This window comes from Eleutherodactylus coqui, chromosome 4 (genome assembly GCF_035609145.1).
Source record: "Eleutherodactylus coqui strain aEleCoq1 chromosome 4, aEleCoq1.hap1, whole genome shotgun sequence".
In the NCBI taxonomy this organism is placed as follows: Eukaryota; Metazoa; Chordata; class Amphibia; order Anura; family Eleutherodactylidae; genus Eleutherodactylus; species Eleutherodactylus coqui.
Genome location: NC_089840.1, coordinates 298,116,741 through 298,140,932, shown reverse-complemented (window position 1 = coordinate 298,140,932; position 24,192 = coordinate 298,116,741). Strand labels below are relative to the sequence as shown.

General features: G+C 53.2%; 1 protein-coding gene across 3 annotated transcripts in view; it reads left to right on the top strand.

The window, feature by feature from the left end:
- The window catches only part of CCDC186 (coiled-coil domain containing 186), a 95,830-nt gene that overhangs the window by 48,560 nt on the left and 23,078 nt on the right, over positions 1-24,192 (top strand). For all 3 annotated transcript variants that reach the window (XM_066601479.1, XM_066601480.1, XM_066601478.1), the window contains 4 exons: positions 7,747-8,002; positions 14,277-14,466; positions 15,706-15,786; positions 16,612-16,819. In XM_066601479.1, the coding sequence (XP_066457576.1) occupies positions 7,747-8,002; positions 14,277-14,466; positions 15,706-15,786; positions 16,612-16,819 (735 nt within the window). The remainder of the gene's footprint in view (positions 1-7,746; positions 8,003-14,276; positions 14,467-15,705; positions 15,787-16,611; positions 16,820-24,192) is intronic.

The window sequence follows — 24,192 nt, the reverse complement described above, 5'->3', positions numbered from 1 at the left end:
ACGGCCCCGGGACTGGGGGTAGTAGTGTAGGAAGTCCCTGTAGTAACCCCAGCATTCAGAGACGGCCCCGGGACTGGCTGTAGTAGTGTAGGAAGTACCTGTAGTAACCCCAGCATTCAGAGACGGCCCCAGGACTGGGAGTAGTAGTGTAGGAAGTACCTGTAGTTAGCCTAGCATTCAGAGACGGCCCCGGGACTGGGGGTAGTAGTGTAGGAAGTCCCTGTAGTAACCCCAGCATTCAGAGACGGCCCCAGGACTGGCTGTAGTAGTGTAGGAAGTCCCTGTAGTAACCCCAGCATTCAGAGACGGCCCCAGGACTGGCTGTAGTAGTGTAGGAAGTACCTGTAGTAACCCCAGCATTCAGAGACGGCCCCTGGACTGGGGGAAGTAGTGTAGGAAGTACCTGTAGTAACCCCAGCATTCAGAGACGGCCCCTGGACTGGGGGAAGTAGTGTAGGAAGTACCTGTAGTAACCAGAGCATTCAGAGACGGCCCCGGGACTGGCTGTAGTAGTGTAGGAAGTACCTGTAGTAACCCCAGCATTCAGAGACGGCCCCGGGACTGGGAGTAGTAGTGTAGGAAGTACCTGTAGTTAGCCCAGCATTCAGAGACGGCCCCGGGACTGGGGGTAGTAGTGTAGGAAGTACCTGTAGTAACCCCAGCATTCAGAGACGGCCCTGGGACTTGTGGTAGTAGTGTAGGAAGTACCTGTAGTAACCCCAGCATTCAGAGACGGCCCCGGGACTGGCTGTAGTAGTGTAGAAAGTACCTGTAGTAACCCCAGCATTCAGAGACGGCCCCGGGACTGGGGGTAGTAATGTAGGAAGTACCTGTAGTAACCCCAGCATTCAGAGACGGCCCCTGGACTGGCTGTAGTAATGTAGGAAGTACCTGTAGTAACCCCAGCATTCAGAGACGGCCCCTGGACTGGCTGTAGTAGTGTAGGAAGTACCTGTAGTAACCTGAGCATTCAGAGACGGCCCCGGGACTGGCTGTAGTAGTGTAGGAAGTACCTGTATTAACCCCAGCATTCAGAGACGGCCCCGGGACTGGGAGTAGTAGTGTAGGAAGTACCTGTAGTAACCCCAGTATTCAGAGACGGCCCCGGGACCGGCTGTAGTAATGTAGTAAGTACCTGTAGTAATCCCCGCATTCAGAGACGGCCCCGGGACTGGGGGTAGTAGTGTAGGAAGTACCTGTAGTAACCCCAGCATTCAGAGACGGCCCCGGGACCGGCTGTAGTAATGTAGTAAGTACCTGTAGTAACCCCCGCATTCAGAGACGGCCTCGGGACTGGCTGTAGTAGTGTAGAAAGTACCTGTAGTAACCCCAGCATTCAGAGACGGCCCCTGGACTGGCTGTAGTAGTGTAGGAAGTACATGTAGTAACCCCCGCATTCAGAGACGGCCCCTGGACTGGCTGTAGTAGTGTAGGAAGTACCTGTAGTAACCCCAGCATTCAGAGACGGCCCCTGGACTGGCTGTAGTAGTGTAGGAAGTACATGTAGTAACCCCCGCATTCAGAGACGGCCCCTGGACTGGCTGTAGTAGTGTAGGAAGTACCTGTAGTAACCCCAGCATTCAGAGACGGCCCCGGGACTGGCTGTAGTAGTGTAGGAAGTCCCTGTAGTAACCCCAGCATTCAGAGACGGCCCCAGGACTGGCTGTAGTAGTGTAGGAAGTCCCTGTAGTAAATCCTGCATTCAGATACGGCCCCGGGACTGGGGGTAGTAGTGTAGGAAGTACCTGTAGTAAATCCCAGCATTCAGAGACGGCCCCGGGACTGCGGGTAGTAGTATAGGAAGTACCTGTAGTAACCCGAGCATTAAGAGACGGCCCCGGGACTGGCTGTAGTAGTGTAGGAAGTCCCTGTAGTAACCCCAGCATTCAGAGACGGCCTCGGGACTGGCTGTAGTAGTGTAGAAAGTACCTGTAGTAACCCCAGCATTCAGAGACGGCCCCGGGACTGGGGGTAGTAATGTAGGAAGTACCTGTAGTAACCCCAGCATTCAGAGACGGCCCCTGGACTGGCTGTAGTAGTGTAGGAAGTACATGTAGTAACCCCCGCATTCAGAGACGGCCCCTGGACTGGCTGTAGTAGTGTAGGAAGTACCTGTAGTAACCCCAGCATTCAGAGACGGCCCCGGGACTGGCTGTAGTAGTGTAGGAAGTCCCTGTAGTAACCCCAGCATTCAGAGACGGCCCCAGGACTGGCTGTAGTAGTGTAGGAAGTCCCTGTAGTAAATCCTGCATTCAGATACGGCCCCGGGACTGGGGGTAGTAGTGTAGGAAGTACCTGTAGTAAATCCCAGCATTCAGAGACAGCCCCGGGACTGCGGGTAGTAGTATAGGAAGTACCTGTAGTAACCCGAGCATTAAGAGACGGCCCCTGGACTGGCTGTAGTAGTGTAGGAAGTACCTGTAGTAACCTGAGCATTCAGAGACGGCCCTGGGACTGGCTGTAGTAGTGTAGGAAGTACTTGTAGTAAATCCCAGCATTCAGAGACGGCCCCGGGACAGGCTGTAGTAATGTACTAAGTACCTGTAGTAACTCCAGCATTTAGAGACGGCCCTGGGACTGGCTGTAGTAGTGTAGGAAGTACCTGTAGTAACCCCAGCATTCAGAGACGGCCCCGGGACAGGCTGTAGTAATGTACTAAGTACCTGTAGTAACTCCAGCATTTAGAGACGGCTCCGGGACTGGCTGTAGTAGTGTAGGAAGTACCTGTAGTAACCTGAGCATTCAGAGACGGCCCCGGGACTGGCTGTAGTAATGTACTAAGTACCTATAGTAACCCCAGCATTCAGAGACGGCCCCGGGACCGGGGGTAGTAGTTTAGGAAGTACCTGTAGTAACCCCCACATTCAGAGACGGCCCCGGGACTGGGGGTAGTAGTTTAGGAGAAGTACCTGTAGTAACCCCAGCATTCAGAGACAGCCCCGGGACAGGCTGTAGTAATGTAAGTAAGTACCTGTAGTAACCTGAACATTCAGAGACGGCCCCGGGACTGGCTGTGGTTTTAAAGGAAGTACCTGTAGTAACTCCAGCATTCCGAGACTGCCCCGGGACTGGCTGTAGTAGTGTAGGAAGTACCTGTAGTAACCCCAGCATTCAGAGACGGCCTCGGGACTGGCTGTAGTAGTGTAGGAAGTACCTGTAGTAACCCCAGCATTCAGAGACGGCCCCGGGACTGGCTGTAGTAGTGTAGGAAGTACCTGTAGTAACCCCCGCATTCAGAGACGGCCCCGGGACTGGCTGCGGTTGTAAAGGAAGTACCTGTAGTAACCCCAGCATTCAGACGGCTCGGGACTGGCTGTAGTAGTGTAGGAAGTACCTGTAGTAACTCCAGCATTCAGAGACAACCCCCGGGACTGGCGGTAGCAGTGTGGGAAGTACCTGTAGTAACCCCATCATTCAGACGGCCCGGGACAGGCTGTAGTAGTGTAGGAAGTACCTGTAGTAACCCCAGCATTCAGAGACAACCCCCGAGACTGGCGGTAGCAGTGTGGGAAGTACCTGTGGTAAACCCTGCATTCAGATACGGCCCCGGGACTGGGAGTAGTAGTGTAGGAAGTACCTGTATTAACCCCCGTATTCAGAGACAACCCCCGGGACTGGCGGTAGCAGTGTGGGAAGTACCTGTAGTAAGCCCAGCATTTAGAGACGGCTCCGCGACTGCGGGTAGTAGTGTAGGATGTACCTGTAGTAACCCCAGCATTCAGAGGCTGCTCCTGGACTTCCTGTAGTAGTGTAGGAAGTACCTGTAGTATCTCCAGCATTCAGAGACGGCCCCGGGACTGGCTGTAGTAATGTAGGAAGTACCTGTAGTAACCCCCGTATTCAGAGACGGCCCCGGGACTGGGAGTAGTAGTGTAGGAAGTACCTGTAGTAACCCCAGCATTCAGAGACGGCCCCTGGACTGGCTGTAGTAGTGTAGGAAGTACCTGTAGTAACCCCAGCATTCAGAGACGGCCCTGGGACTGGCTGTAGTAGTGTAGGAAGTACCTGTAGTAACCCCAGCATTCAGAGACAGCCTCGGAACTGGCTGTAGTAGTGTAGAAAGTACCTGTAGTAACCCCAGCATTCACAGACGGCCCCGGGACTGGCTGTAGTAGTGGAGGAAGTACCTGTAGTAACCCCTGCATTCAGAGACGGCCCCGGGACTGGGAGTAGTAGTGTAGGAAGTACCTGTAGTAACCCCAGCATTCAGAGACGGCCCCGGGACTGGCTGTAGTAGTGTAGGAAGTACCTGTAGTAAGCCCAGCATTCAGAGACGGCCCCTGGACTGGCTGTAGTAGTGTAGGAAGTACCTGTAGTAACCCCCGCATTCAGAGACGGCCCTGGGACTGGCTGTAGTAGTGGAGTAAGTACCTGTAGTAACCCCTGCATTCAGAGACGGCCCCGGGACTGGCTGTAGTAGTGTAGGAAGTACCTGTAGTAACCCCCGCATTCAGAGACGGCCCTGGGACTGGCTGTAGTAGTGGAGGAAGTACCTGTAGTAACCCCTGCATTCAGAGACGGCCCCGGGAATGGCTGTAGTAGTGTAGGAAGTACCTGTAGTAACCCCCGCATTCAGAGACGGCCCCGGGACTGGCTGTAGTAGTGTAGGAAGTACCTGTAGTAACCTGAGCATTCATAGACGACCCTGGGACTGGCTGTAGTAATGTACTAAGTACCTGTAGTAACCCCAGCATTCAGAGACGGCCCCGGGACCGGGGGTAGTAGTTTAGGAAGTACCTGTAGTAACCCCAGCATTCAGAGACGGCCCCGGGACTGGCTGTAGTAACCCCCACATTCAGAGACGGCCCCGGGACTGGGGGTAGTAGTTTAGGAGAAGTACCTGTAGTAACCTGAACATTCAGAGACAGCCCCAGGACTAGCTGTAGTAGCGTTGGAAGTACCTGTAGTAACTCCAGCATTCCGAGACGGCCCCGGGACTGGCTGTAGTAGTGTAGGAAGTACCTGTAGTAACTCCAGCATTCCGAGACGGCCCCAGGACTAGCTGTAGTAGCGTTGGAAGTACCTGTAGTAACTCCAGCATTCCGAGACGGCCCCGGGACTGGCTGTAGTAGTGTAGGAAGTACCTGTAGTAACCAGAGCATTCAGAGACGGCCCCGGGACTGGCTGTAGTGGTGTAGGAAGTACCTGTAGTAACTCCAGCATTCCGAGACGGCCCCGGGACTGGCTGTAGTGGTGTAGGAAGTACCTGTAGTATCTCCAGCATTCAGAGACGGCCCCGGGACTGGCTGTAGTAGTGTAGGAAGTACCTGTAGTAACCCCAGCATTCAGAGACGGCCCCGGGACTGGGGGTAGTAATGTAGGAAGTACCTGTAGTAACCCCAGCATTCAGAGACGGCCCCGGGACTGGGGGTAGTAATGTAGGAAGTACCTGTAGTAACCCCAGCATTCAGAGACGGCCCCGGGACTGGGGGTAGTAATGTAGGAAGTACCTGTAGTAACCCCAGCATTCAGAGACGGCCCCTGGACTGGCTGTAGTAGTGTAGGAAGTACCTGTAGTAACCCCAGCATTCAGAGACGCCCCCGGGACTGGGGGTAGTAGTGTAGGAAGTACCTGTAGTAACCCCAGCATTCAGAGACGGCCCCGGGACTGGCTGTAGTAGTGTAGGAAGTACCTGTAGTAACCCCCGCATTCAGAGACTGCCCCGGGACTGGGAGTAGTAGTGTAGGAAGTACCTGTATTAACCCCAGCATTCAGAGACGGCCCCGGGACTGGGGGTAGTAGTGTAGGAAGTACCTGTAGTAACCCCAGCATTCAGAGACGGCCCCGGGACTGGCTGTAGTAGTGTAGGAAGTACCTGTAGTAACCCCCGCATTCAGAGACGGCCCCGGGACTGGCTGTAGTAATGTAGGAAGTACCTGTAGTAACCCCAGCATTCAGAGACGGCCCGGGACTGGCTGTAGTAGTGTAGGAAGTACCTGTAGTAACCCCCGCATTCAGAGACGGCCCCGGGACTGGCTGTAGTAATGTAGGAAGTACCTGTAGTAACCCCAGCATTCAGAAACGCCCCCGGGACTGGCAGTAGTAGTGTAGGAAGTACCTGTAGTAACCCCAGCATTCAGAGACGGCCCCGGGACTGGGGGTAGTAATGTAGGAAGTACCTGTAGTAACCCCAGCATTCAGAGACGGCCCCGGGACTGGGGGTAGTAATGTAGGAAGTACCTGTAGTAACCCCAGCATTCAGAGACGGCCCCGGGACTGGGGGTAGTAATGTAGGAAGTACCTGTAGTAACCCCAGCATTCAGAGACGGCCCCGGGACTGGGGGTAGTAATGTAGGAAGTACCTGTAGTAACCCCAGCATTCAGAGACGGCCCCTGGACTGGCTGTAGTAGTGTAGGAAGTACCTGTAGTAACCCCAGCATTCAGAGACGCCCCCGGGACTGGGGGTAGTAGTGTAGGAAGTACCTGTAGTAACCCCAGCATTCAGAGACGGCCCCGGGACTGGCTGTAGTAGTGTAGGAAGTACCTGTAGTAACCCCCGCATTCAGAGACTGCCCCGGGACTGGGAGTAGTAGTGTAGGAAGTACCTGTATTAACCCCAGCATTCAGAGACGGCCCCGGGACTGGGGGTAGTAGTGTAGGAAGTACCTGTAGTAACCCCAGCATTCAGAGACGGCCCCGGGACTGGCTGTAGTAGTGTAGGAAGTACCTGTAGTAACCCCCGCATTCAGAGACGGCCCCGGGACTGGCTGTAGTAATGTAGGAAGTACCTGTAGTAACCCCAGCATTCAGAGACGCCCCGGGACTGGCTGTAGTAATGTAGGAAGTACCTGTAGTAACCCCAGCATTCAGAAACGCCCCCGGGACTGGCAGTAGTAGTGTAGGAAGTACCTGTATTTACCCCAGCATTCAGAGACGGCCCCGGGATCGGGAGTAGTAGTGTAGGAAGTACCTGTAGTAAGCTTACTTCTACTCTCTGGTGAGATAATATAGTAAAGGTAATATAAAGATATACTTAATGTAACGATTTTGTGCGCCATTTCTCCTGGGCCGCCTTAGAATATGATAGTCACATGACTGGCCGCTGCACAGTGCCGCCGGTCACGTGACTGTAATTTGCTGACGTTCCTCTAGTACAGGACTGCCTGCTCAGTCATGTCACTCTGGCTGCAGCGTTGCTGCTGCCGTCCTAAACCTTACCACTAGCAGCTGGTATAGCTTACGGCAGCGGTTGGGGTGTCGCTAGCATGACATGACGGTGCTGCAATCTGCAAAATATCCTCTGCCAGACCTTCTGTAGTGCAGGACTGCGCTAGAGTAAAGCCCATTTAGACACGATTATCGCAAAATTCGCTTAAAAGCCATCTTTTGAGCAATAATCGTTGCGTGTAAATGTGCCCATCTTTCACTTTTCTGTCAAACGATGGATTTCAGTTCCGCATGAAATCCATTGTTCGGCAGAACAGCAGATAAGATGGACCGCACGCTGTGTTCTGCCTCGGGGAGTGCTGATTACAGCTGATTACATTGTCTAAGCTGTCAGCCCCGCGGCAGAACAAAGAGAATGTATTCATAGAACAGCGGATAGTCTGTTCCCTGAATGCAGTTCCCAGCAGCTCACATGCTACTAATTGGTACTAACAGGCATTAGTACCAAGTAGTAGTTTATGCAAAAATGATTGCTCAGAAGCCATCTTTTGAGCGCTCATCTTTGTGTCTGAATGCACCTGACACTCGGCTTTACTGCAATACATTTCTTAGCCTGTTCTCATTTTTCTCGCTTCAGAGACCAGCAAGAAATTCAGAGCCTGCAGGACGAAGCGAACAGTCTGAACTCCGTCATCTCTGACCTGCAGCGGGATATCGACGGCAGCCGGACGCGGGAGTCTGAGCTGCTGGGATTCACGGAGAAGCTGACCACGAAGAACGCCCAAATCCAGTCTGAGAACAGCTCCTTGCAGGCCCAGCTGGACAAGCTACTATGTACGGAGCGCGAGCTGCGCGCCCAACTGGACCAGCTCCAGCACAACGGCACCGAGCTGGTAGGTGGGGGGAGATCGCCCATCCGGACAACAAGTCCTTCTAAGCATTTATTCCTAGGAGGCGTAAAACGTTTTGAGCTTCTTATAAGGCAGACGGCAAGTAGTTATGTCTCCTAGGGAATACGCACATCTTAAGTCATTACATCCCCTCAGGGCTGCACCCCTCTATGTAGGACCCACAAGGTGCCTGAGTGCCTCGGACTGGAAGAATGAAGCTGGTCATCTCTTTCTGTGCCCGCCTTCCGAGAAACTATAAATCCACCATAGTGGGTTAAATATACCTTTCTCGTCCGTGTCGTTGGGGCACAGCTTGGACCGCGGGTATGTACTGCTACTAGGAGGCAGAAAGTGTTACCCCTCCTGCAGCACCAGATTACATGCAAGCAGCAAAGGGGGATATGACAAGGTACAGCAGGTAGTGTAACATATTAAACCCTAACACCGTGGAGGATCTTGCCGAACTCCGGGGAAAACTCTCCAACATGGAGGGAGATCTCATCATATGTGTCAAAATATGAAAAAAACTGGACTGGTGCCGTGTCCCCCAGTGAGCGATATAAAAAATATACGGTGCCGTGTCCCCCAGTGAGCGATATAAAAAATATACGGTGCCGTGTCCTCCAGTGAGCGATATAAAAAATATATACGGGGCCGTGTCCCCTAGTGGGCGATATAAAAAATATACGGTGCCGTGTCCTCCAGTGAGCGATATAAAAAATATACGGTGCCGTGTCCCCCAGTGAGCGATATAAAAAATATACGGTGCCGTGTCCTCCAGTGAGCGATATAAAAAATATATACGGGGCCGTGTCCCCAGTGAGCGATATAAAAAATATACGGTGCCGTGTCCTCCAGTGAGCGATATAAAAAATATATACGGGGCCGTGTCCCCTAGTGGGCGATATAAAAAATATACGGTGCCGTGTCCCCCAGTAAGCGATATAAAAAATATACGGTGCCGTGTCCTCCAGTGAGCGATATAAAAAATATATACGGGGCCGTGTCCCCCAGTGAGCGATATAAAAAATATACGGTGCCGTGTCCCCAGTGAGCGATATAAAAAATATACGGTGCCGTGTCCCCAGTGAGCGATATAAAAAATATACGGTGCCGTGTCCTCCAGTGAGCGATATAAAAAATATACGGTGCCGTGTCCCCAGTGAGCGATATAAAAAATATACGGTGCCGTGTCCCCCAGTGAGCGATATAAAAAATATACGGTGCCGTGTCCCCCAGTGAGCGATATAAAAAATATACGGTGCCGTGTCCCCCAGTGAGCGATATAAAAAATATACGGTGCCGTGTCCCCAGTGAGCGATATAAAAAATATACGGTGCCGTGTCCCCCAGTAAGCGATATAAAAAATAAACGGTGCCGTGTCCCCAGTGAGCGATATAAAAAAATATACGGTGCCGTGTCCTCCAGTGAGCGATATAAAAAATATACGGTGCCGTGTCCTCCAGTGAGCGATATAAAAAATATACGGTGCCGTGTCCCCCAATGAGCGATATAAAAAATAAACGGTGCCGTGTCCCCAGTGAGCGATATAAAAAAATATACGGTGCCGTGTCCTCCAGTGAGCGATATAAAAAATATACGGTGCCGTGTCCCCCAGTAAGCGATATAAAAAATAAACGGTGCCGTGTCCCCAGTGAGCGATATAAAAAAATATACGGTGCCGTGTCCTCCAGTGAGCGATATAAAAAATATACGGTGCCGTGTCCCCTAGTGGGCGATATAAAAAATATACGGTGCCGTGTCCCCCAGTGAGCGATACAAAAAATATACGGTGCCGTGTCCCCAGTGAGCGATATAAAAAATATACCGGGCCGTGTCCCCCAGTGAGCGATATAAAAAATATACGGTGCCGTGTCCCCCAGTGAGCGATATAAAAAATATACGGTGCCGTGTCCCCCAGTGAGCGATATAAAAAATATACGGCGCCGTGTCCCCCAGTGAGCGATATAAAAAATATACGGGGCCGTGTCCCCCAGTGAGCGATATAAAAAAATATACGGGGCCGTGTCCCCAGTGAGCGATATAAAAAATATACGGTGCCGTGTCCCCCAGTAAGCGATATAAAAAATAAACGGTGCCGTGTCCCCAGTGAGCGATATAAAAAAATATACGGTGCCGTGTCCTCCAGTGAGCGATATAAAAAATATACGGTGCCGTGTCCCCCAGTGAGCGATATAAAAAAATATACGGTGCCGTGTCCCCCAGTGAGCGATATAAAAAAATATACGGTGCCGTGTCCTCCAGTGAGCGATATAAAAAATATACGGTGCCGTGTCCCCTAGTGGGCGATATAAAAAATATACGGTGCCGTGTCCCCCAGTGAGCGATACAAAAAATATACGGTGCCGTGTCCCCCAGTGAGCGATCTAAAAAAATATACGGTGCTGTGTCCCCCAGTGAGCAGTATAAAAATTATACGGTGCCGTGTCCCCCAGTGAGCAATATAATACAATATACGGTGCCGTGTCCCCCAGTGAGCGATATAAAAAATATACGGTGCCGTGTCCCCAGTGAGCGATATAAAAAATATACGGTGCCGTGTCCCCAGTGAGCGATATAAAAAATATACGGTGCCGTGTCCCCCAGTGAGCAATATAATACAATATACGGTGCCGTGTCCCCCAGTGAGCAATAAAAAAAATATACGGTGCCGTGTCCCCCAGTGAGCGATATAAAAAATATACGGTGCCGTGTCCCCCAGTGAGCGATATAAAAAAATATACGGTGCCGTGTCCCCCAGTGAGCGATATAAAAAAATATACGGTGCCGTGTCCCCCAGTGAGCGATATAAAAAAATATACGGTGCCGTGTCCCCCAGTGAGCGATATAAAAAATATACGGTGCCGTGTCCTCCAGTGAGCAATATAATACAATATACGGTGCCGTGTCCCCCAGTGAGCAATAAAAAAAATATACGGTGCCGTGTCCCCAGTGAGCGATATAAAAAAATATACGGGGCCGTGTCCCCCAGTGAGCGATATAGAAAATATACGGTGCCGTGTCCCCCAGTGGGCGATATAAAAAATATACGGTGCCGTGTCCCCCAGTGAGTGATATAAAAAAATATACGGGGCCGTGTCCCCCAGTGAGCGAGAGGAGAAAAAGATTTCACGCCAAGTACAAAAATGTTATTTTCCCATCCGTGCCATTGGGGGAGACGGCTTGGACTGTGGAAAAACTATGTAAGACGGCATGCGGTCAGTTATATGGTCGTCTACAGAATGCGCCGACCGAGAGACGTGTCAGAGGATGCAGAGTGTGACGCTTGTCAAGTGTAGCAATATGTGCATTTCATGATCCTGGTACCAGTAGCCACCGGGTGGGCTGCGTCTGCTATATCAGTGTCGTCCCACCGTCGGACCCTCCTCCTGCCGCTCGCCTGCTATATCAGTGTCGTCCCACCGTCGGACCCTCCTCCTGCCGCTCGCCTGCTATATCAGTGTCGTCCCACCGTCGGACCCTCCTCCTGCCGCTCGCCTGCTATATCAGTGTCGTCCCACCGTCGGACTCTCCTCCTGCCGCTCGTCTGCTATATCAGTGTCGTCCCACCGTCGGACCCTCCTCCTGCCGCTCGCCTGCTATATCAGTGTCGTCCCACCGTCGGACCCTCCTCCTGCCGCTCGCCTGCTATATCAGTGTCGTCCCACCGTCGGACCCTCCTCCTGCCGATCGTCTGCTATATCAGTGTCGTCCCACCGTCGGACCCTCCTCCTGCCGCTCGCCTGCTATATCAGTGTCGTCCCACCGTCGGACCCTCCTCCTGCCGCTCGTCTGCTATATCAGTGTCGTCCCACCGCCGGACCCTCCTCCTGCCGCTCGTCCGCTATATCAGTGTCGTCCCACCGTCGGACCCTCCTCCTGCCGCTCGCCTGCTATATCAGTGTCGTCCCACCGTCGGACCCTCCTCCTGCCGCTCGTCTGCTATATCAGTGTCGTCCCACCGCCGGACCCTCCTCCTGCCGCTCGTCTGCTATATCACAGTGCCGTCCCACCGTCGGACCCTCCTCCTGCCGCTCGTCTGCTATATCAGTGTCGTCCCACCGTCGGACCCTCCTCCTGCCGCTCGTCTGCTACATCAGTGTCGTCCCACCGTCGGACCCTCCTCCTGCCGCTCGTCTGCTTGACGCTGTCTCTATTGTGAGATGCAGGAACTAGCCGTGTTGATTTCGTAGCGAGGTGGGGGCGGTGAGGGACGGCGTCTGGCGGTGGTAATATAGTGCCGGTCTGCAAGGATAACTGGCTGATGGATCCACTTATCCATCCTAATGTCCAGGACTCGTCTCCTGGTGCAGAACACCCGGGGCGGTAGGTCTAGTGGCTACAGATGATGGTAGTGTAAGATTACTAGCTGGGGCAGTGAAGGCAGAGCTCACCACTAATGTGCTGCCAGAATACCCGTTCTACAGCCGGCGGACATGACGTTTCCACCTCTTCCCACCAATCCTCGGGGACCAGATTTGTGACGCCGTACAGACACATCAGATCTGATTTCTCCAGTCCGCACAAGAAGGTAGTCGGTTTCTAAATACTGTCAGGTGCGAACATACCTGCGCCACCATCCCCCCGAGTTCTGATCCAAGGGCCGTTGTGCACCACACCCTTCTCTAGCCTCTTCAGGAGCTGGTAGACTTCTCCCCGTGACAACCTACCCACCCACCTACCTTCCAGGTGATTCCTGGATAGTTCTGGCCCATTCCCCACCAATGTCCGTGGCAATGATATGGCTTCACTGTACACTCCTTCATGGAACGGACCGAGTGGTATTCTTTATGTCCCGGGGATCCATCACATTCGTAGGGCTGTGGTGCAGCGGGAGTCCCTACAGCTGGTCATGCCGGCTTCATGTAAAGCATACTCCTTGATCTTTCACATGTTATGGCACCTAAATAGTCGTTCTCGCTGGGACCTGTGCTCCTCAGCCCTCCACATACTGTCCATGGTGAGGTAAGTGACTCCTGGGGTGGGAGCCTCCTGCATAGGACCGTATACAGCAAACAGTGAGTTTCTATCAGCTCTGTACACTGCCCTGCCAAAAGTCATGGGACCCCTGAGCGAGAATCACAGGTAGTATTTATTCCCCTATGTTAATGCTGAGTGGGGCTTCTTTGGCCCTAACAGTATTGGATGCTCTCCATGTTATACTTTCTACTAACGTCTGATACACTTCAGCTGGTATTTCCCTCCATTCATCCTGAAAATGTCTGTTGCGTTTTCTCAAAGATGTATTGGCCTGTCTGCTATGCTGCAAGAAGCGCCGTCATTGGACAGTTGGGCATTGGAAGAAATGTCTACAGGGGGCCGAATGGTGCTACTGCATCGTCCAATCAGTTGACTGTACCTGGGGGTGTAAAGGATGATGGGGAACGCCTTCTGTTGCAGTGTGTTATGCCAACAATTCTGTATGGCGGAGGTTCTGCTCTGCTCTGGGGCAGTTTTACGTGGCATGGCCTCGTTCCGTGGTTGCAGTGACCAAAGCCATCAACTCAGAGGGGCTTATTAACAATTCAAAATACAACAGTTTTCTGCCACAAAGTACCCAATAAGACGCTCTTGTGCCCGTACCACGTTTATCATGTGGGTTTAGACACAGTGTGTCAATTTTTTTGACTTGTCTGGAAAAGGGGTGTGGTCTAAATTGCACCAAATTGGCGTAGTTTTTTGCTTAAACTTGGCCAACTTCCTAGGTGATCTAAACGTAAGCCAGGCGGTCTCCAGATACAACATGTGTATCCTTCGGTGATGGATCTGGTACATTGAGACCGTCTAGTCTTTGAGAGCACTCGACAGACGTTGGCAGGTTGGAGGGCCACACGTGTACCAGACCTTGGTAGAGGGTACGCCACAGAGAGCGTCTGATGTCATTAGGGCCAAAGGAGCCCCGCCAAGTCTTAACATACGGAGAGAAATCCTTTTTGATTCTTGCTCAGATGTTCAATAACTTTTGATATGGTGGTGTACGTCTCAGCAAGTGGCCTCTAGTCATGAAAAAGGGAGGACTAACATTCTCTGTATACGGCCTGAAGCTTTCCAGTGTGAGGACCCCTGCATACAGCAGCCCAGACCTTAGCTTCCTGGGTGGCCTTGGGTTTGATTTGGGAAGAGGGTCACAGACTACGATTCGCTGAACTCGGACATGAATGTTCAGTATTGACTTGGGTTGCACTTCCACCTGATGTTGATGACACTCGGTAGAGGACCTCAGACTTGATGGTTAGCTCTCCATATATACTATATCTTGCATTGTGTTCTCTTGCAGGAGCAGAGGTTGGCTGCAGAGCAGACTCTGAGGAAGCAGGGGATGCAGGCGCTGCAGGCGGAGTTAGACGGTCAGCGGCAGATCATGGCCTCGCTGAACACTCGGATAGAGGAGCTGAACGATGAGCTGGTCACCCAGAAGAGGAAGCACGCTGTCAACCTCAAAGATCTCAGCAAGCAGCTTCAGCAAGGTGAGGGGGGTCTCCTAGGGGAGTCCAGCGCGCACCGAGGGCCTCATCTGCCTTCTAAGGACCAATTGTAAGAGTTGGTTGTGGGGAAAGATAGGTGGATTGGGTGGGGGTGGGCAGGTAGTTGCTCCCAGTAGGGAATTTCCCCCTCTATTAGGTAGGTGTCCCCAGTAGGCAGGTAATTCCAGGCATTGCAAATGCCCCCAATAGGTAGATAATTTGCCCCCATTATGTAGGTGCTCCCAGCTGATAAACACCCGTACCTATAAAGCAGGTGTAAAGCCCGCTAAGCCCGTGTGCCGACTGTTCTCCATCGGCCTCCGTGGCTCCGGGCCAGCACAGCGACTAACAACTGTAACTGTCCTGCTGCTGTGGCTCTACATGTTGCAGTCTGACTCAGGACCCCAGGGGCCACATAAACTGAGGCGGCGGGCCGGACTCGTTCTCCATAAGATTCATGCACGTAGTCGGGAGGCACAACTAATGCTGCCCATTACCCTTCGACAACCGTCCTTCATCTGACAATCTCTTCCTTACACTTGGATGTTCAGCTTGGCCGAAGGCTTGTGTGTCTATGGAGGTAATCCGAGGCAAAGTTACTCTGCCAGGGAACAAAAGGACTGGACATTGAAACTGACGTCCTCGATCCGCCTTATCCCTTCATCTGTGGGGGTGAAGTTGAGTTGGCACAATAAACATTAGAAAGTCGTCCTGCTCCGCCGTTATCAGCGGGTTCAGACAACTAAAGGTTAATGTGTGGGGAGAGGCTGAACACCACGTCCTAAGCAGCAGCACCTGCCGGGGGACATGGCAATAGGCCCTTCTCCAGCTTGGTGGCTGGCACAGTGTTGTGTATTGGGCATAGTGGCACGGGCCGTCCTCATTGGGGGTGGGTACTGCTTTGGCACTGCTACATTATTATGGAGAGATAAGTGCCAGTAGTGACCCTGTACCATGTACTGCTGTCCACACTGCTAGTGATGGCAACATTGATGCCACTAGCACTTAGAGTACAGTTATAGGAGGTGTGGCCAAGATAATTAGGGGCGGGCCTTGTAGTGAGCCTTGGCTTTGTCACCTTTGCTTACAGCTGGAGGGGACAAGGAGTTTTTTGGGGCAGTGGGAGCGTCATTTACTTCCTTGGGCAGCAGACATGGCATGGAGACGCTGCACAGCCCAGTATTTACATCTTGGCACGTTGCTGTGTTGAATTTTCATCTCTATTTTCTTGTATTTATGCAGCAAGGAAGAAAGTGGAGCAGATGGAGAACGGCAACTATGAGAAGGACGTCAGCAGCATGGGCAGCCGCTCCAGCTCCTCCGGTAAGAACCGGCCAGCTTCTATGTACAATGACTATCTTCTCATCGCTCCAAAGTTTGCAGTCAACACATTGAGGTTCCAGATTACAGGAATGTTAAAGGGACAGTATCGCCCTGCGGGATGGGAGGCTTATCACCCGGGACTGACAGTAACGCCCTGCGGGGTGGGAGGCTTATCACCCGGGACTGACAGTAACGCCCTGCGGCATGGGAGGCTTATCACCCGGGACTAACAGTAGCGCCCTGCGGGGTGGGAGGCTTATCACCCGGGACTGACAGTAACGCCCTGCGGGGTGGGAGGCTTATCACCCGGGACTGACAGTAACGACCTGCGGGGTGGGAGGCTTATCACTCGGGACTGACAGTAACGACCTGCGGGGTGGGAGGCTTATCACCCGGGACTGGCCTTTCTCCTAGTTCTGCCGCTGATCCGCCTCTTCATGCTTCGCATCATATAGTGATTATTAGACTATATATGATGCACACGGGGTTGTTGCTGCATTGGTAGTCTAAGACCTGACCTGCTGCTCTGATTGGCCAGTGCTGCTCACATGAGCCGCGCTGGCCAATTAGAAAGCAGCATGCGGTGTCTAGCAAGTAGTGTGCAGTGAGGGGCCCCAGGAAGAAGTCGTAATGAGAAGGATGGTATCGGGTAAGGGCTCCTTCGGGTCAGCCCTAGATCCGGTTCTGTCTTTCTGCCCTTTTCAGAAGTAGGCACACCCCGCCCCTTGGCTGCGCTCCTCCATCTTGAACTGAATAGACCTCATTGACTGTAATGGGGTCCGTTGGGTTTCCGTCCATCCAGAATATCTCTTGTTCTCACTGCAGGGTCTCTCAACACTCGGAACAACGAGGACCGATCTCCGGAAAACATGGGGATGGTAGCGACTGTGGATAACTTCCCAGAAGTGGACAAAGCCGTTCTGATCGAGAGAATTGTCCGTCTACAGAAGGCGCACGCCCGGAAAAACGAGAAAATAGAGTTCATGGAGGACCACATAAAGCAACTGGTGGAGGAAATTAGGAAAAAAACAAAGTATGTATGACCGTTGGGGCAGCGGGACAATGTCTGTGTGTGGCGCCCCCTAACGGCTCCTGTCACCGCCTAGCACATTGTTACTAACCTCGTGTCCCGGAGGCGCCCCTGATCTCTGCACTAGGATTACCGGGGTCTCCAGTCTTATGTCAATAATGCTTCAAGGGTCGATTCCCTCCAGGGCTCCGCTGCATCTCAGTGGAATGAAGCCTGTGAGTCTAGACCAGCCGTGATTAAATTCACATCCCAACCCGACCGCGTTACAAGATGGCAGACAAGCGCAATCGGGCCACTTCTGCTCTTCGTATCGACTCCGCTGCTCCATAATTGCTGTTTGTCTTACTAGTTTCCAGCAGTCCGATGGGCGGTTTTCTGCTTGTCTTGGCCCGGGCGCTCTCTCCCTCCATCCCCACTTTACTAATGACTGACCGCTTTCCGTTCCATGTTCTGCGCTGGTGCTACACTTTCGGAGTAGGCGATGGCCACAGCAGGACATGTCCCTGTGATGATTCTGTAAGTGCGTGCAGGCCCAGTATGTGGGGATGGAAGGGGAGAGCGCTCCAAGCAGGCTAGCCAGAGAACTGCACATCAAGAGTGTTTGAAGCTAATTAGCAATGGCGGCCGTGGATATCCTGTCAAGAGCAGAAAGGGAAAGGTTGCCCGTGTCTCTCAATCCCTCATCATGATGTGACTTTTAGGTGACAGAATTACTTTAACCCCCCGGCAGTTTAGGAGGAGCGCTGGTCATTCTGCAGCAAAAGGACAGAACGAGCTCTGTTCATCCAAAACTGTGAGCGGCTGTAGCTCTGGTTCCATCAGGACTGCCTAAATGGTATCATTTCTGGTGTCATTCCAAAGATCATCTTCTTGTCTTTTAAACGACACCAGAAGAATGTCTGCAGCCCTTACAGAACCGGAGCCAATGATTTTCGCTGTGGCGTTGGGAATACTGAATTTACAGCTACCGGTTTTCAGTTGGAGTGTGCAGAGCAGAGAGAAGTCCTGTGGTTCTCTTATATATATCCCTGTCACCAGGGTTAGGGGGACATGAATTTTTGTTCATGTTATTATCCCCACCCCACACCTTGCCTTCAAAGAGTATATTTACTCTCTGATTGTCACACATGGGGTTTTCCCAGAAAAGCAGTGAAATGATGAGAACTTGCTCATCCAGAGAGCAAAAAAGAAGAACCAGCCGCACAGCAGTATCACCTCCCAGTATGAACTTAAGTAGGAGAGCCTGGGGGGGGGGGGGGTGCACGTTCCAGTGGATCCCTAACTTATCGGATCCTAGTAACTATATTCCTATGTAGGGCAGTGCGGTGCTGTGGATGAGGGATACAATGTAAGGCGGCGAGGTGCTGTGGATGAGAGATACAATGTAGGGTTGCGTGGTGCCGTGGATCATGGATACAATGTAGGGCAGGGCGGTGCTGTGGATGAGGGAAACAATGTAGGGTGGCGCAGTGCTGTGGATGAGGGATACAATGTAGGGTGGCGCAGTGCTGTGGATGAGGGATACAATGTAGGGCGGCGCGGTGCTGTGGATGAGGGATACAATGTAGGGCGGCGCGGTGCTGTGGATGAGGGATACAATGTAGGGCGGCACAGTGCTGTGGATGAAAGATAGAATGTAGGGCGGCGTGGTGCTGTGGATGAGGGATACAATGTAAAGGGGTGTGGTGCTGTGGATGAGGGATACAATGTAGGGCGGTGCGGTGCTGTGGATGAGGGATACAATGTAGGGCGGCGCGGTGCCGTGGATGAGGGATACAATGTAGGGCGGTGCTGTGGATGAGGGATACAATGTAGGGCGGCGCAGTGCTGTGGATGAGGGATACAATGTACGGTGGCAGGGTGCTGTGGATGAGGAATACAATGTAGGGCGGCGCGGTGCTGTGGATGAGGGATACAATGTAGGGTGGCAGGGTGCTGTGGATGAGGAATACAATGTAGGGCGGAGCAGTGCTGTGGATGAGGGATACAATGTAGGGTGGCAGGGTGCTGTGGATGAGGAATACAATGTAGGGCGGCCCGGTGCTGTGGATGAGGGATACAATGTAGGGTGGCAGGGTGCTGTGGATGAGGGATACAATGTAGGGTGGCAGGGTGCTGTGGATGAGGGATACAATGTAGGGTGGCAGGGTGCTGTGGATGAGGGATACAATGTAGGGTGGCAGGGTGCTGTGGATGAGGGATACAATGTAGGGCGGCAGGGTGCTGTGGATGAGGGATACAATGTAGGGCAGCATGGTGCTGTGCATGAGGGATACAATGTAGGGCGGCGCGGTGCTGTGGATGAGGGATACAATGTAGGGCGGTGCGGTGCTGTAGATGAGGGATACAATGTAGGGCGGCGCGGTGCTGTGGATGAGGGATACAATGTAGGGCGGCGCGGTGCTGTGGATGAGGGATACAATGTAGGGCGGCGCTGTGCTGTGGATGAGGGATACAATGTAGGGTGGTGCGGTGCTGTGGATGAGGGATACAATGTAGGGTGGCAGGGTGCTGTGGATGAGGAATACAATGTAGGGCGGCGCGGTGCTGTGGATGAGGGATACAATGTAGGGCAGCATGGTGCTGTGGATGAGGGATACAATGTAGGGTGGCATGGTGCTGTGGATGAGGGATACAATGTAGGGCAGCATGGTGCTGTGGATGAGGGATACAATGTAGGGCAGGGCGGTGCTGTGGATGAGGGATACAATGTAGGGTGGCAGGGTGCTGTGGATGAGGAATACAATGTAGGGCGGCGCGGTGTTGTGGATGAGGGATACAATGTAGGGTGGCATGGTGCTGTGGATGAGGGATACAATGTAGGGCAGCATGGTGCTGTGCATGAGGGATACAATGTAGGGCGGCACACTGCTGTGGATGAGGGATTCAATGTGGGGCGGCGCGGTGCTGTGGATGAGGGATACAATGTAGGGCGGAGCGGTGCTGTGGATGAGGGATACAATGTAGGGCGGTGCTGTGGATGAGGGATACAATGTAGGGTGGCGCTGTGCTGTGGATGAGGGATACAATGTAGGGCGGCGCGGTGCTGCGGATGAGGGATACAATGTAGGACGGGGCGGTGCTGTGGATGAGGGATACAATGTAGGGCGGCGTGGTGCTGCGGATGAGGGATACAATGTAGGGCGGGGCGGTGCTGTGGATGAGGGATACAATGTGGGGCGGTGCTGTGGATGAGGGATACAATGTAGGGCGGTGCTGTGGATGAGGGATACAATGTAGGGCGGTGCTGTGGATGAGGGATACAATGTAGGGCGGTGCTGTGGATGAGGGATACAATGTAGGGCGGAGCGGTGCTGTGGATGAGGGATACAATGTAGGGCGGAGCGGTGCTGTGGATGATTCTGTAAGTGCGTGCAGGCCCAGTATGTGGGGATGGAAGGGGAGAGCGCTCCAAGCAGGCTAGCCAGAGAACTGCACATCAAGAGTGTTTGAAGCTAATTAGCAATGGCGGCCGTGGATATCCTGTCAAGAGCAGAAAGGGAAAGGTTGCCCGTGTCTCTCAATCCCTCATCATGATGTGACTTTTAGGTGACAGAATTACTTTAACCCCCCGGCAGTTTAGGAGGAGCGCTGGTCATTCTGCAGCAAAAGGACAGAACGAGCTCTGTTCATCCAAAACTGTGAGCGGCTGTAGCTCTGGTTCCATCAGGACTGCCTAAATGGTATCATTTCTGGTGTCATTCCAAAGATCATCTTCTTGTCTTTTAAACGACACCAGAAGAATGTCTGCAGCCCTTACAGAACCGGAGCCAATGATTTTCGCTGTGGCGTTGGGAATACTGAATTTACAGCTACCGGTTTTCAGTTGGAGTGTGCAGAGCAGAGAGAAGTCCTGTGGTTCTCTTATATATATCCCTGTCACCAGGGTTAGGGGGACATGAATTTTTGTTCATGTTATTATCCCCACCCCACACCTTGCCTTCAAAGAGTATATTTACTCTCTGATTGTCACACATGGGGTTTTCCCAGAAAAGCAGTGAAATGATGAGAACTTGCTCATCCAGAGAGCAAAAAAGAAGAACCAGCCGCACAGCAGTATCACCTCCCAGTATGAACTTAAGTAGGAGAGCCTGGGGGGGGGGGGGGTGCACGTTCCAGTGGATCCCTAACTTATCGGATCCTAGTAACTATATTCCTATGTAGGGCAGTGCGGTGCTGTGGATGAGGGATACAATGTAAGGCGGCGAGGTGCTGTGGATGAGAGATACAATGTAGGGTTGCGTGGTGCCGTGGATCATGGATACAATGTAGGGCAGGGCGGTGCTGTGGATGAGGGAAACAATGTAGGGTGGCGCAGTGCTGTGGATGAGGGATACAATGTAGGGTGGCGCAGTGCTGTGGATGAGGGATACAATGTAGGGCGGCGCGGTGCTGTGGATGAGGGATACAATGTAGGGCGGCGCGGTGCTGTGGATGAGGGATACAATGTAGGGCGGCACAGTGCTGTGGATGAAAGATAGAATGTAGGGCGGCGTGGTGCTGTGGATGAGGGATACAATGTAAAGGGGTGTGGTGCTGTGGATGAGGGATACAATGTAGGGCGGTGCGGTGCTGTGGATGAGGGATACAATGTAGGGCGGCGCGGTGCCGTGGATGAGGGATACAATGTAGGACGGTGCTGTGGATGAGGGATACAATGTAGGGCGGCGCAGTGCTGTGGATGAGGGATACAATGTACGGTGGCAGGGTGCTGTGGATGAGGAATACAATGTAGGGCGGCGCGGTGCTGTGGATGAGGGATACAATGTAGGGTGGCAGGGTGCTGTGGATGAGGAATACAATGTAGGGCGGAGCAGTGCTGTGGATGAGGGATACAATGTAGGGTGGCAGGGTGCTGTGGATGAGGAATACAATGTAGGGCGGCCCGGTGCTGTGGATGAGGGATACAATGTAGGGTGGCAGGGTGCTGTGGATGAGGGATACAATGTAGGGTGGCAGGGTGCTGTGGATGAGGGATACAATGTAGGGTGGCAGGGTGCTGTGGATGAGGGATACAATGTAGGGCGGCAGGGTGCTGTGGATGAGGGATACAATGTAGGGCAGCATGGTGCTGTGCATGAGGGATACAATGTAGGGCGGCGCGGTGCTGTGGATGAGGGATACAATGTAGGGCGGTGCGGTGCTGTAGATGAGGGATACAATGTAGGGCGGCGCGGTGCTGTGGATGAGGGATACAATGTAGGGCGGCGCGGTGCTGTGGATGAGGGATACAATGTAGGGCGGCGCTGTGCTGTGGATGAGGGATACAATGTAGGGTGGTGCGGTGCTGTGGATGAGGGATACAATGTAGGGTGGCAGGGTGCTGTGGATGAGGAATACAATGTAGGGCGGCGCGGTGCTGTGGATGAGGGATACAATGTAGGGCAGCATGGTGCTGTGGATGAGGGATACAATGTAGGGTGGCATGGTGCTGTGGATGAGGGATACAATGTAGGGCAGCATGGTGCTGTGGATGAGGGATACAATGTAGGGCAGGGCGGTGCTGTGGATGAGGGATACAATGTAGGGTGGCAGGGTGCTGTGGATGAGGAATACAATGTAGGGCGGCGCGGTGTTGTGGATGAGGGATACAATGTAGGGTGGCATGGTGCTGTGGATGAGGGATACAATGTAGGGCAGCATGGTGCTGTGCATGAGGGATACAATGTAGGGCGGCACACTGCTGTGGATGAGGGATTCAATGTGGGGCGGCGCGGTGCTGTGGATGAGGGATACAATGTAGGGCGGAGCGGTGCTGTGGATGAGGGATACAATGTAGGGCGGTGCTGTGGATGAGGGATACAATGTAGGGTGGCGCTGTGCTGTGGATGAGGGATACAATGTAGGGCGGCGCGGTGCTGCGGATGAGGGATACAATGTAGGACGGGGCGGTGCTGTGGATGAGGGATACAATGTAGGGCGGCGTGGTGCTGCGGATGAGGGATACAATGTAGGGCGGGGCGGTGCTGTGGATGAGGGATACAATGTGGGGCGGTGCTGTGGATGAGGGATACAATGTAGGGCGGTGCTGTGGATGAGGGATACAATGTAGGGCGGTGCTGTGGATGAGGGATACAATGTAGGGCGGAGCGGTGCTGTGGATGAGGGATACAATGTAGGGCGGAGCGGTGCTGTGGATGAGGGATACAATGTAGGGCGGCGCGGTGCTGCAGATGAGGGATACAATGTAGGGCAGGGCGGTGCTGCGGATGAGGGATACAATGTAGGGCGGAGCGGTGCTGTGGATGAGGGATACAATGTAGGGCGGAGCGGTACTGTGGATGAGGGATACAATGTAGGGCGGAGCGGTGCTGTGGATGAGGGATACAATGTAGGGCGGTGCTGTGGATGAGGGATACAATGTAGGGCGGAGCGGTGCTGTGGATGAGGGATACAATGTAGGGCGGTGCTGTGGATGATTGATACAATGTAGGGCGGCCCGTTGCTGAGGATGAGGGATACAATGTAGGGCGGTGCTGTGGATGAGGGATACAATGTAGGGCGGTGCTGTGGATGAGGGATACAATATAGGGCAGCATGGCGCTGTGGATGAGGGATACAATGTAGGGCGGCCCGGTGCTGTGGATGAGGGATACAATGTAGGGCGGCCCGGTGCTGTGGATGAGGGATACAATGTAGGGCGGCCCGGTGCTGTGGATGAGGGATACAATGTAGGGCGGCCCGGTGCTGTGGATGAGGGATACAATGTAGGGCGGCCCGGTGCTGTGGATGAGGGATACAATGTAGGGCGGCCCGGTGCTGTGGATGAGGGATACAATGTAGGGCGGCCCGGTGCTGAGGATGAGGGATACAATGTAGGGCGGTGCTGTGGATGAGGGATACAATGTAGGGCGGTGCTGTGGATGAGGGATACAATGTAGGGCGGTGCTGTGGATGAGGGATACAATATAGGGCAGCATGGCGCTGTGGATGAGGGATACAATGTAGGGCGGCCCGGTGCTGTGGATGAGGGATACAATGTAGGGCGGCCCGGTGCTGTGGATGAGGGATACAATGTAGGGCGGCCCGGTGCTGTGGATGAGGGATACAATGTAGGGCGGCCCGGTGCTGTGGATGAGGGATACAATGTAGGGCGGAGCGGTACTGTGGATGAGGGATACAATGTAGGGCGGCCCGGTGCTGTGGATGAGGGATACAATGTAGGGCGGTGCTGTGGATGAGGGATACAATGTAGGGCGGTGCTGTGGATGAGGGATACAATGTAGGGCGGTGCTGTGGATGAGGGATACAATGTAGGGCGGCCCGGTGCTGTGGATGAGGGATACAATGTAGGGCGGCGCGGTGCTTTGGAGGACTTTGTGGATGAAGGTAGCGAGTTTAAATTGAATTCTGTATTTAACGGGCAGCCAGTGCAG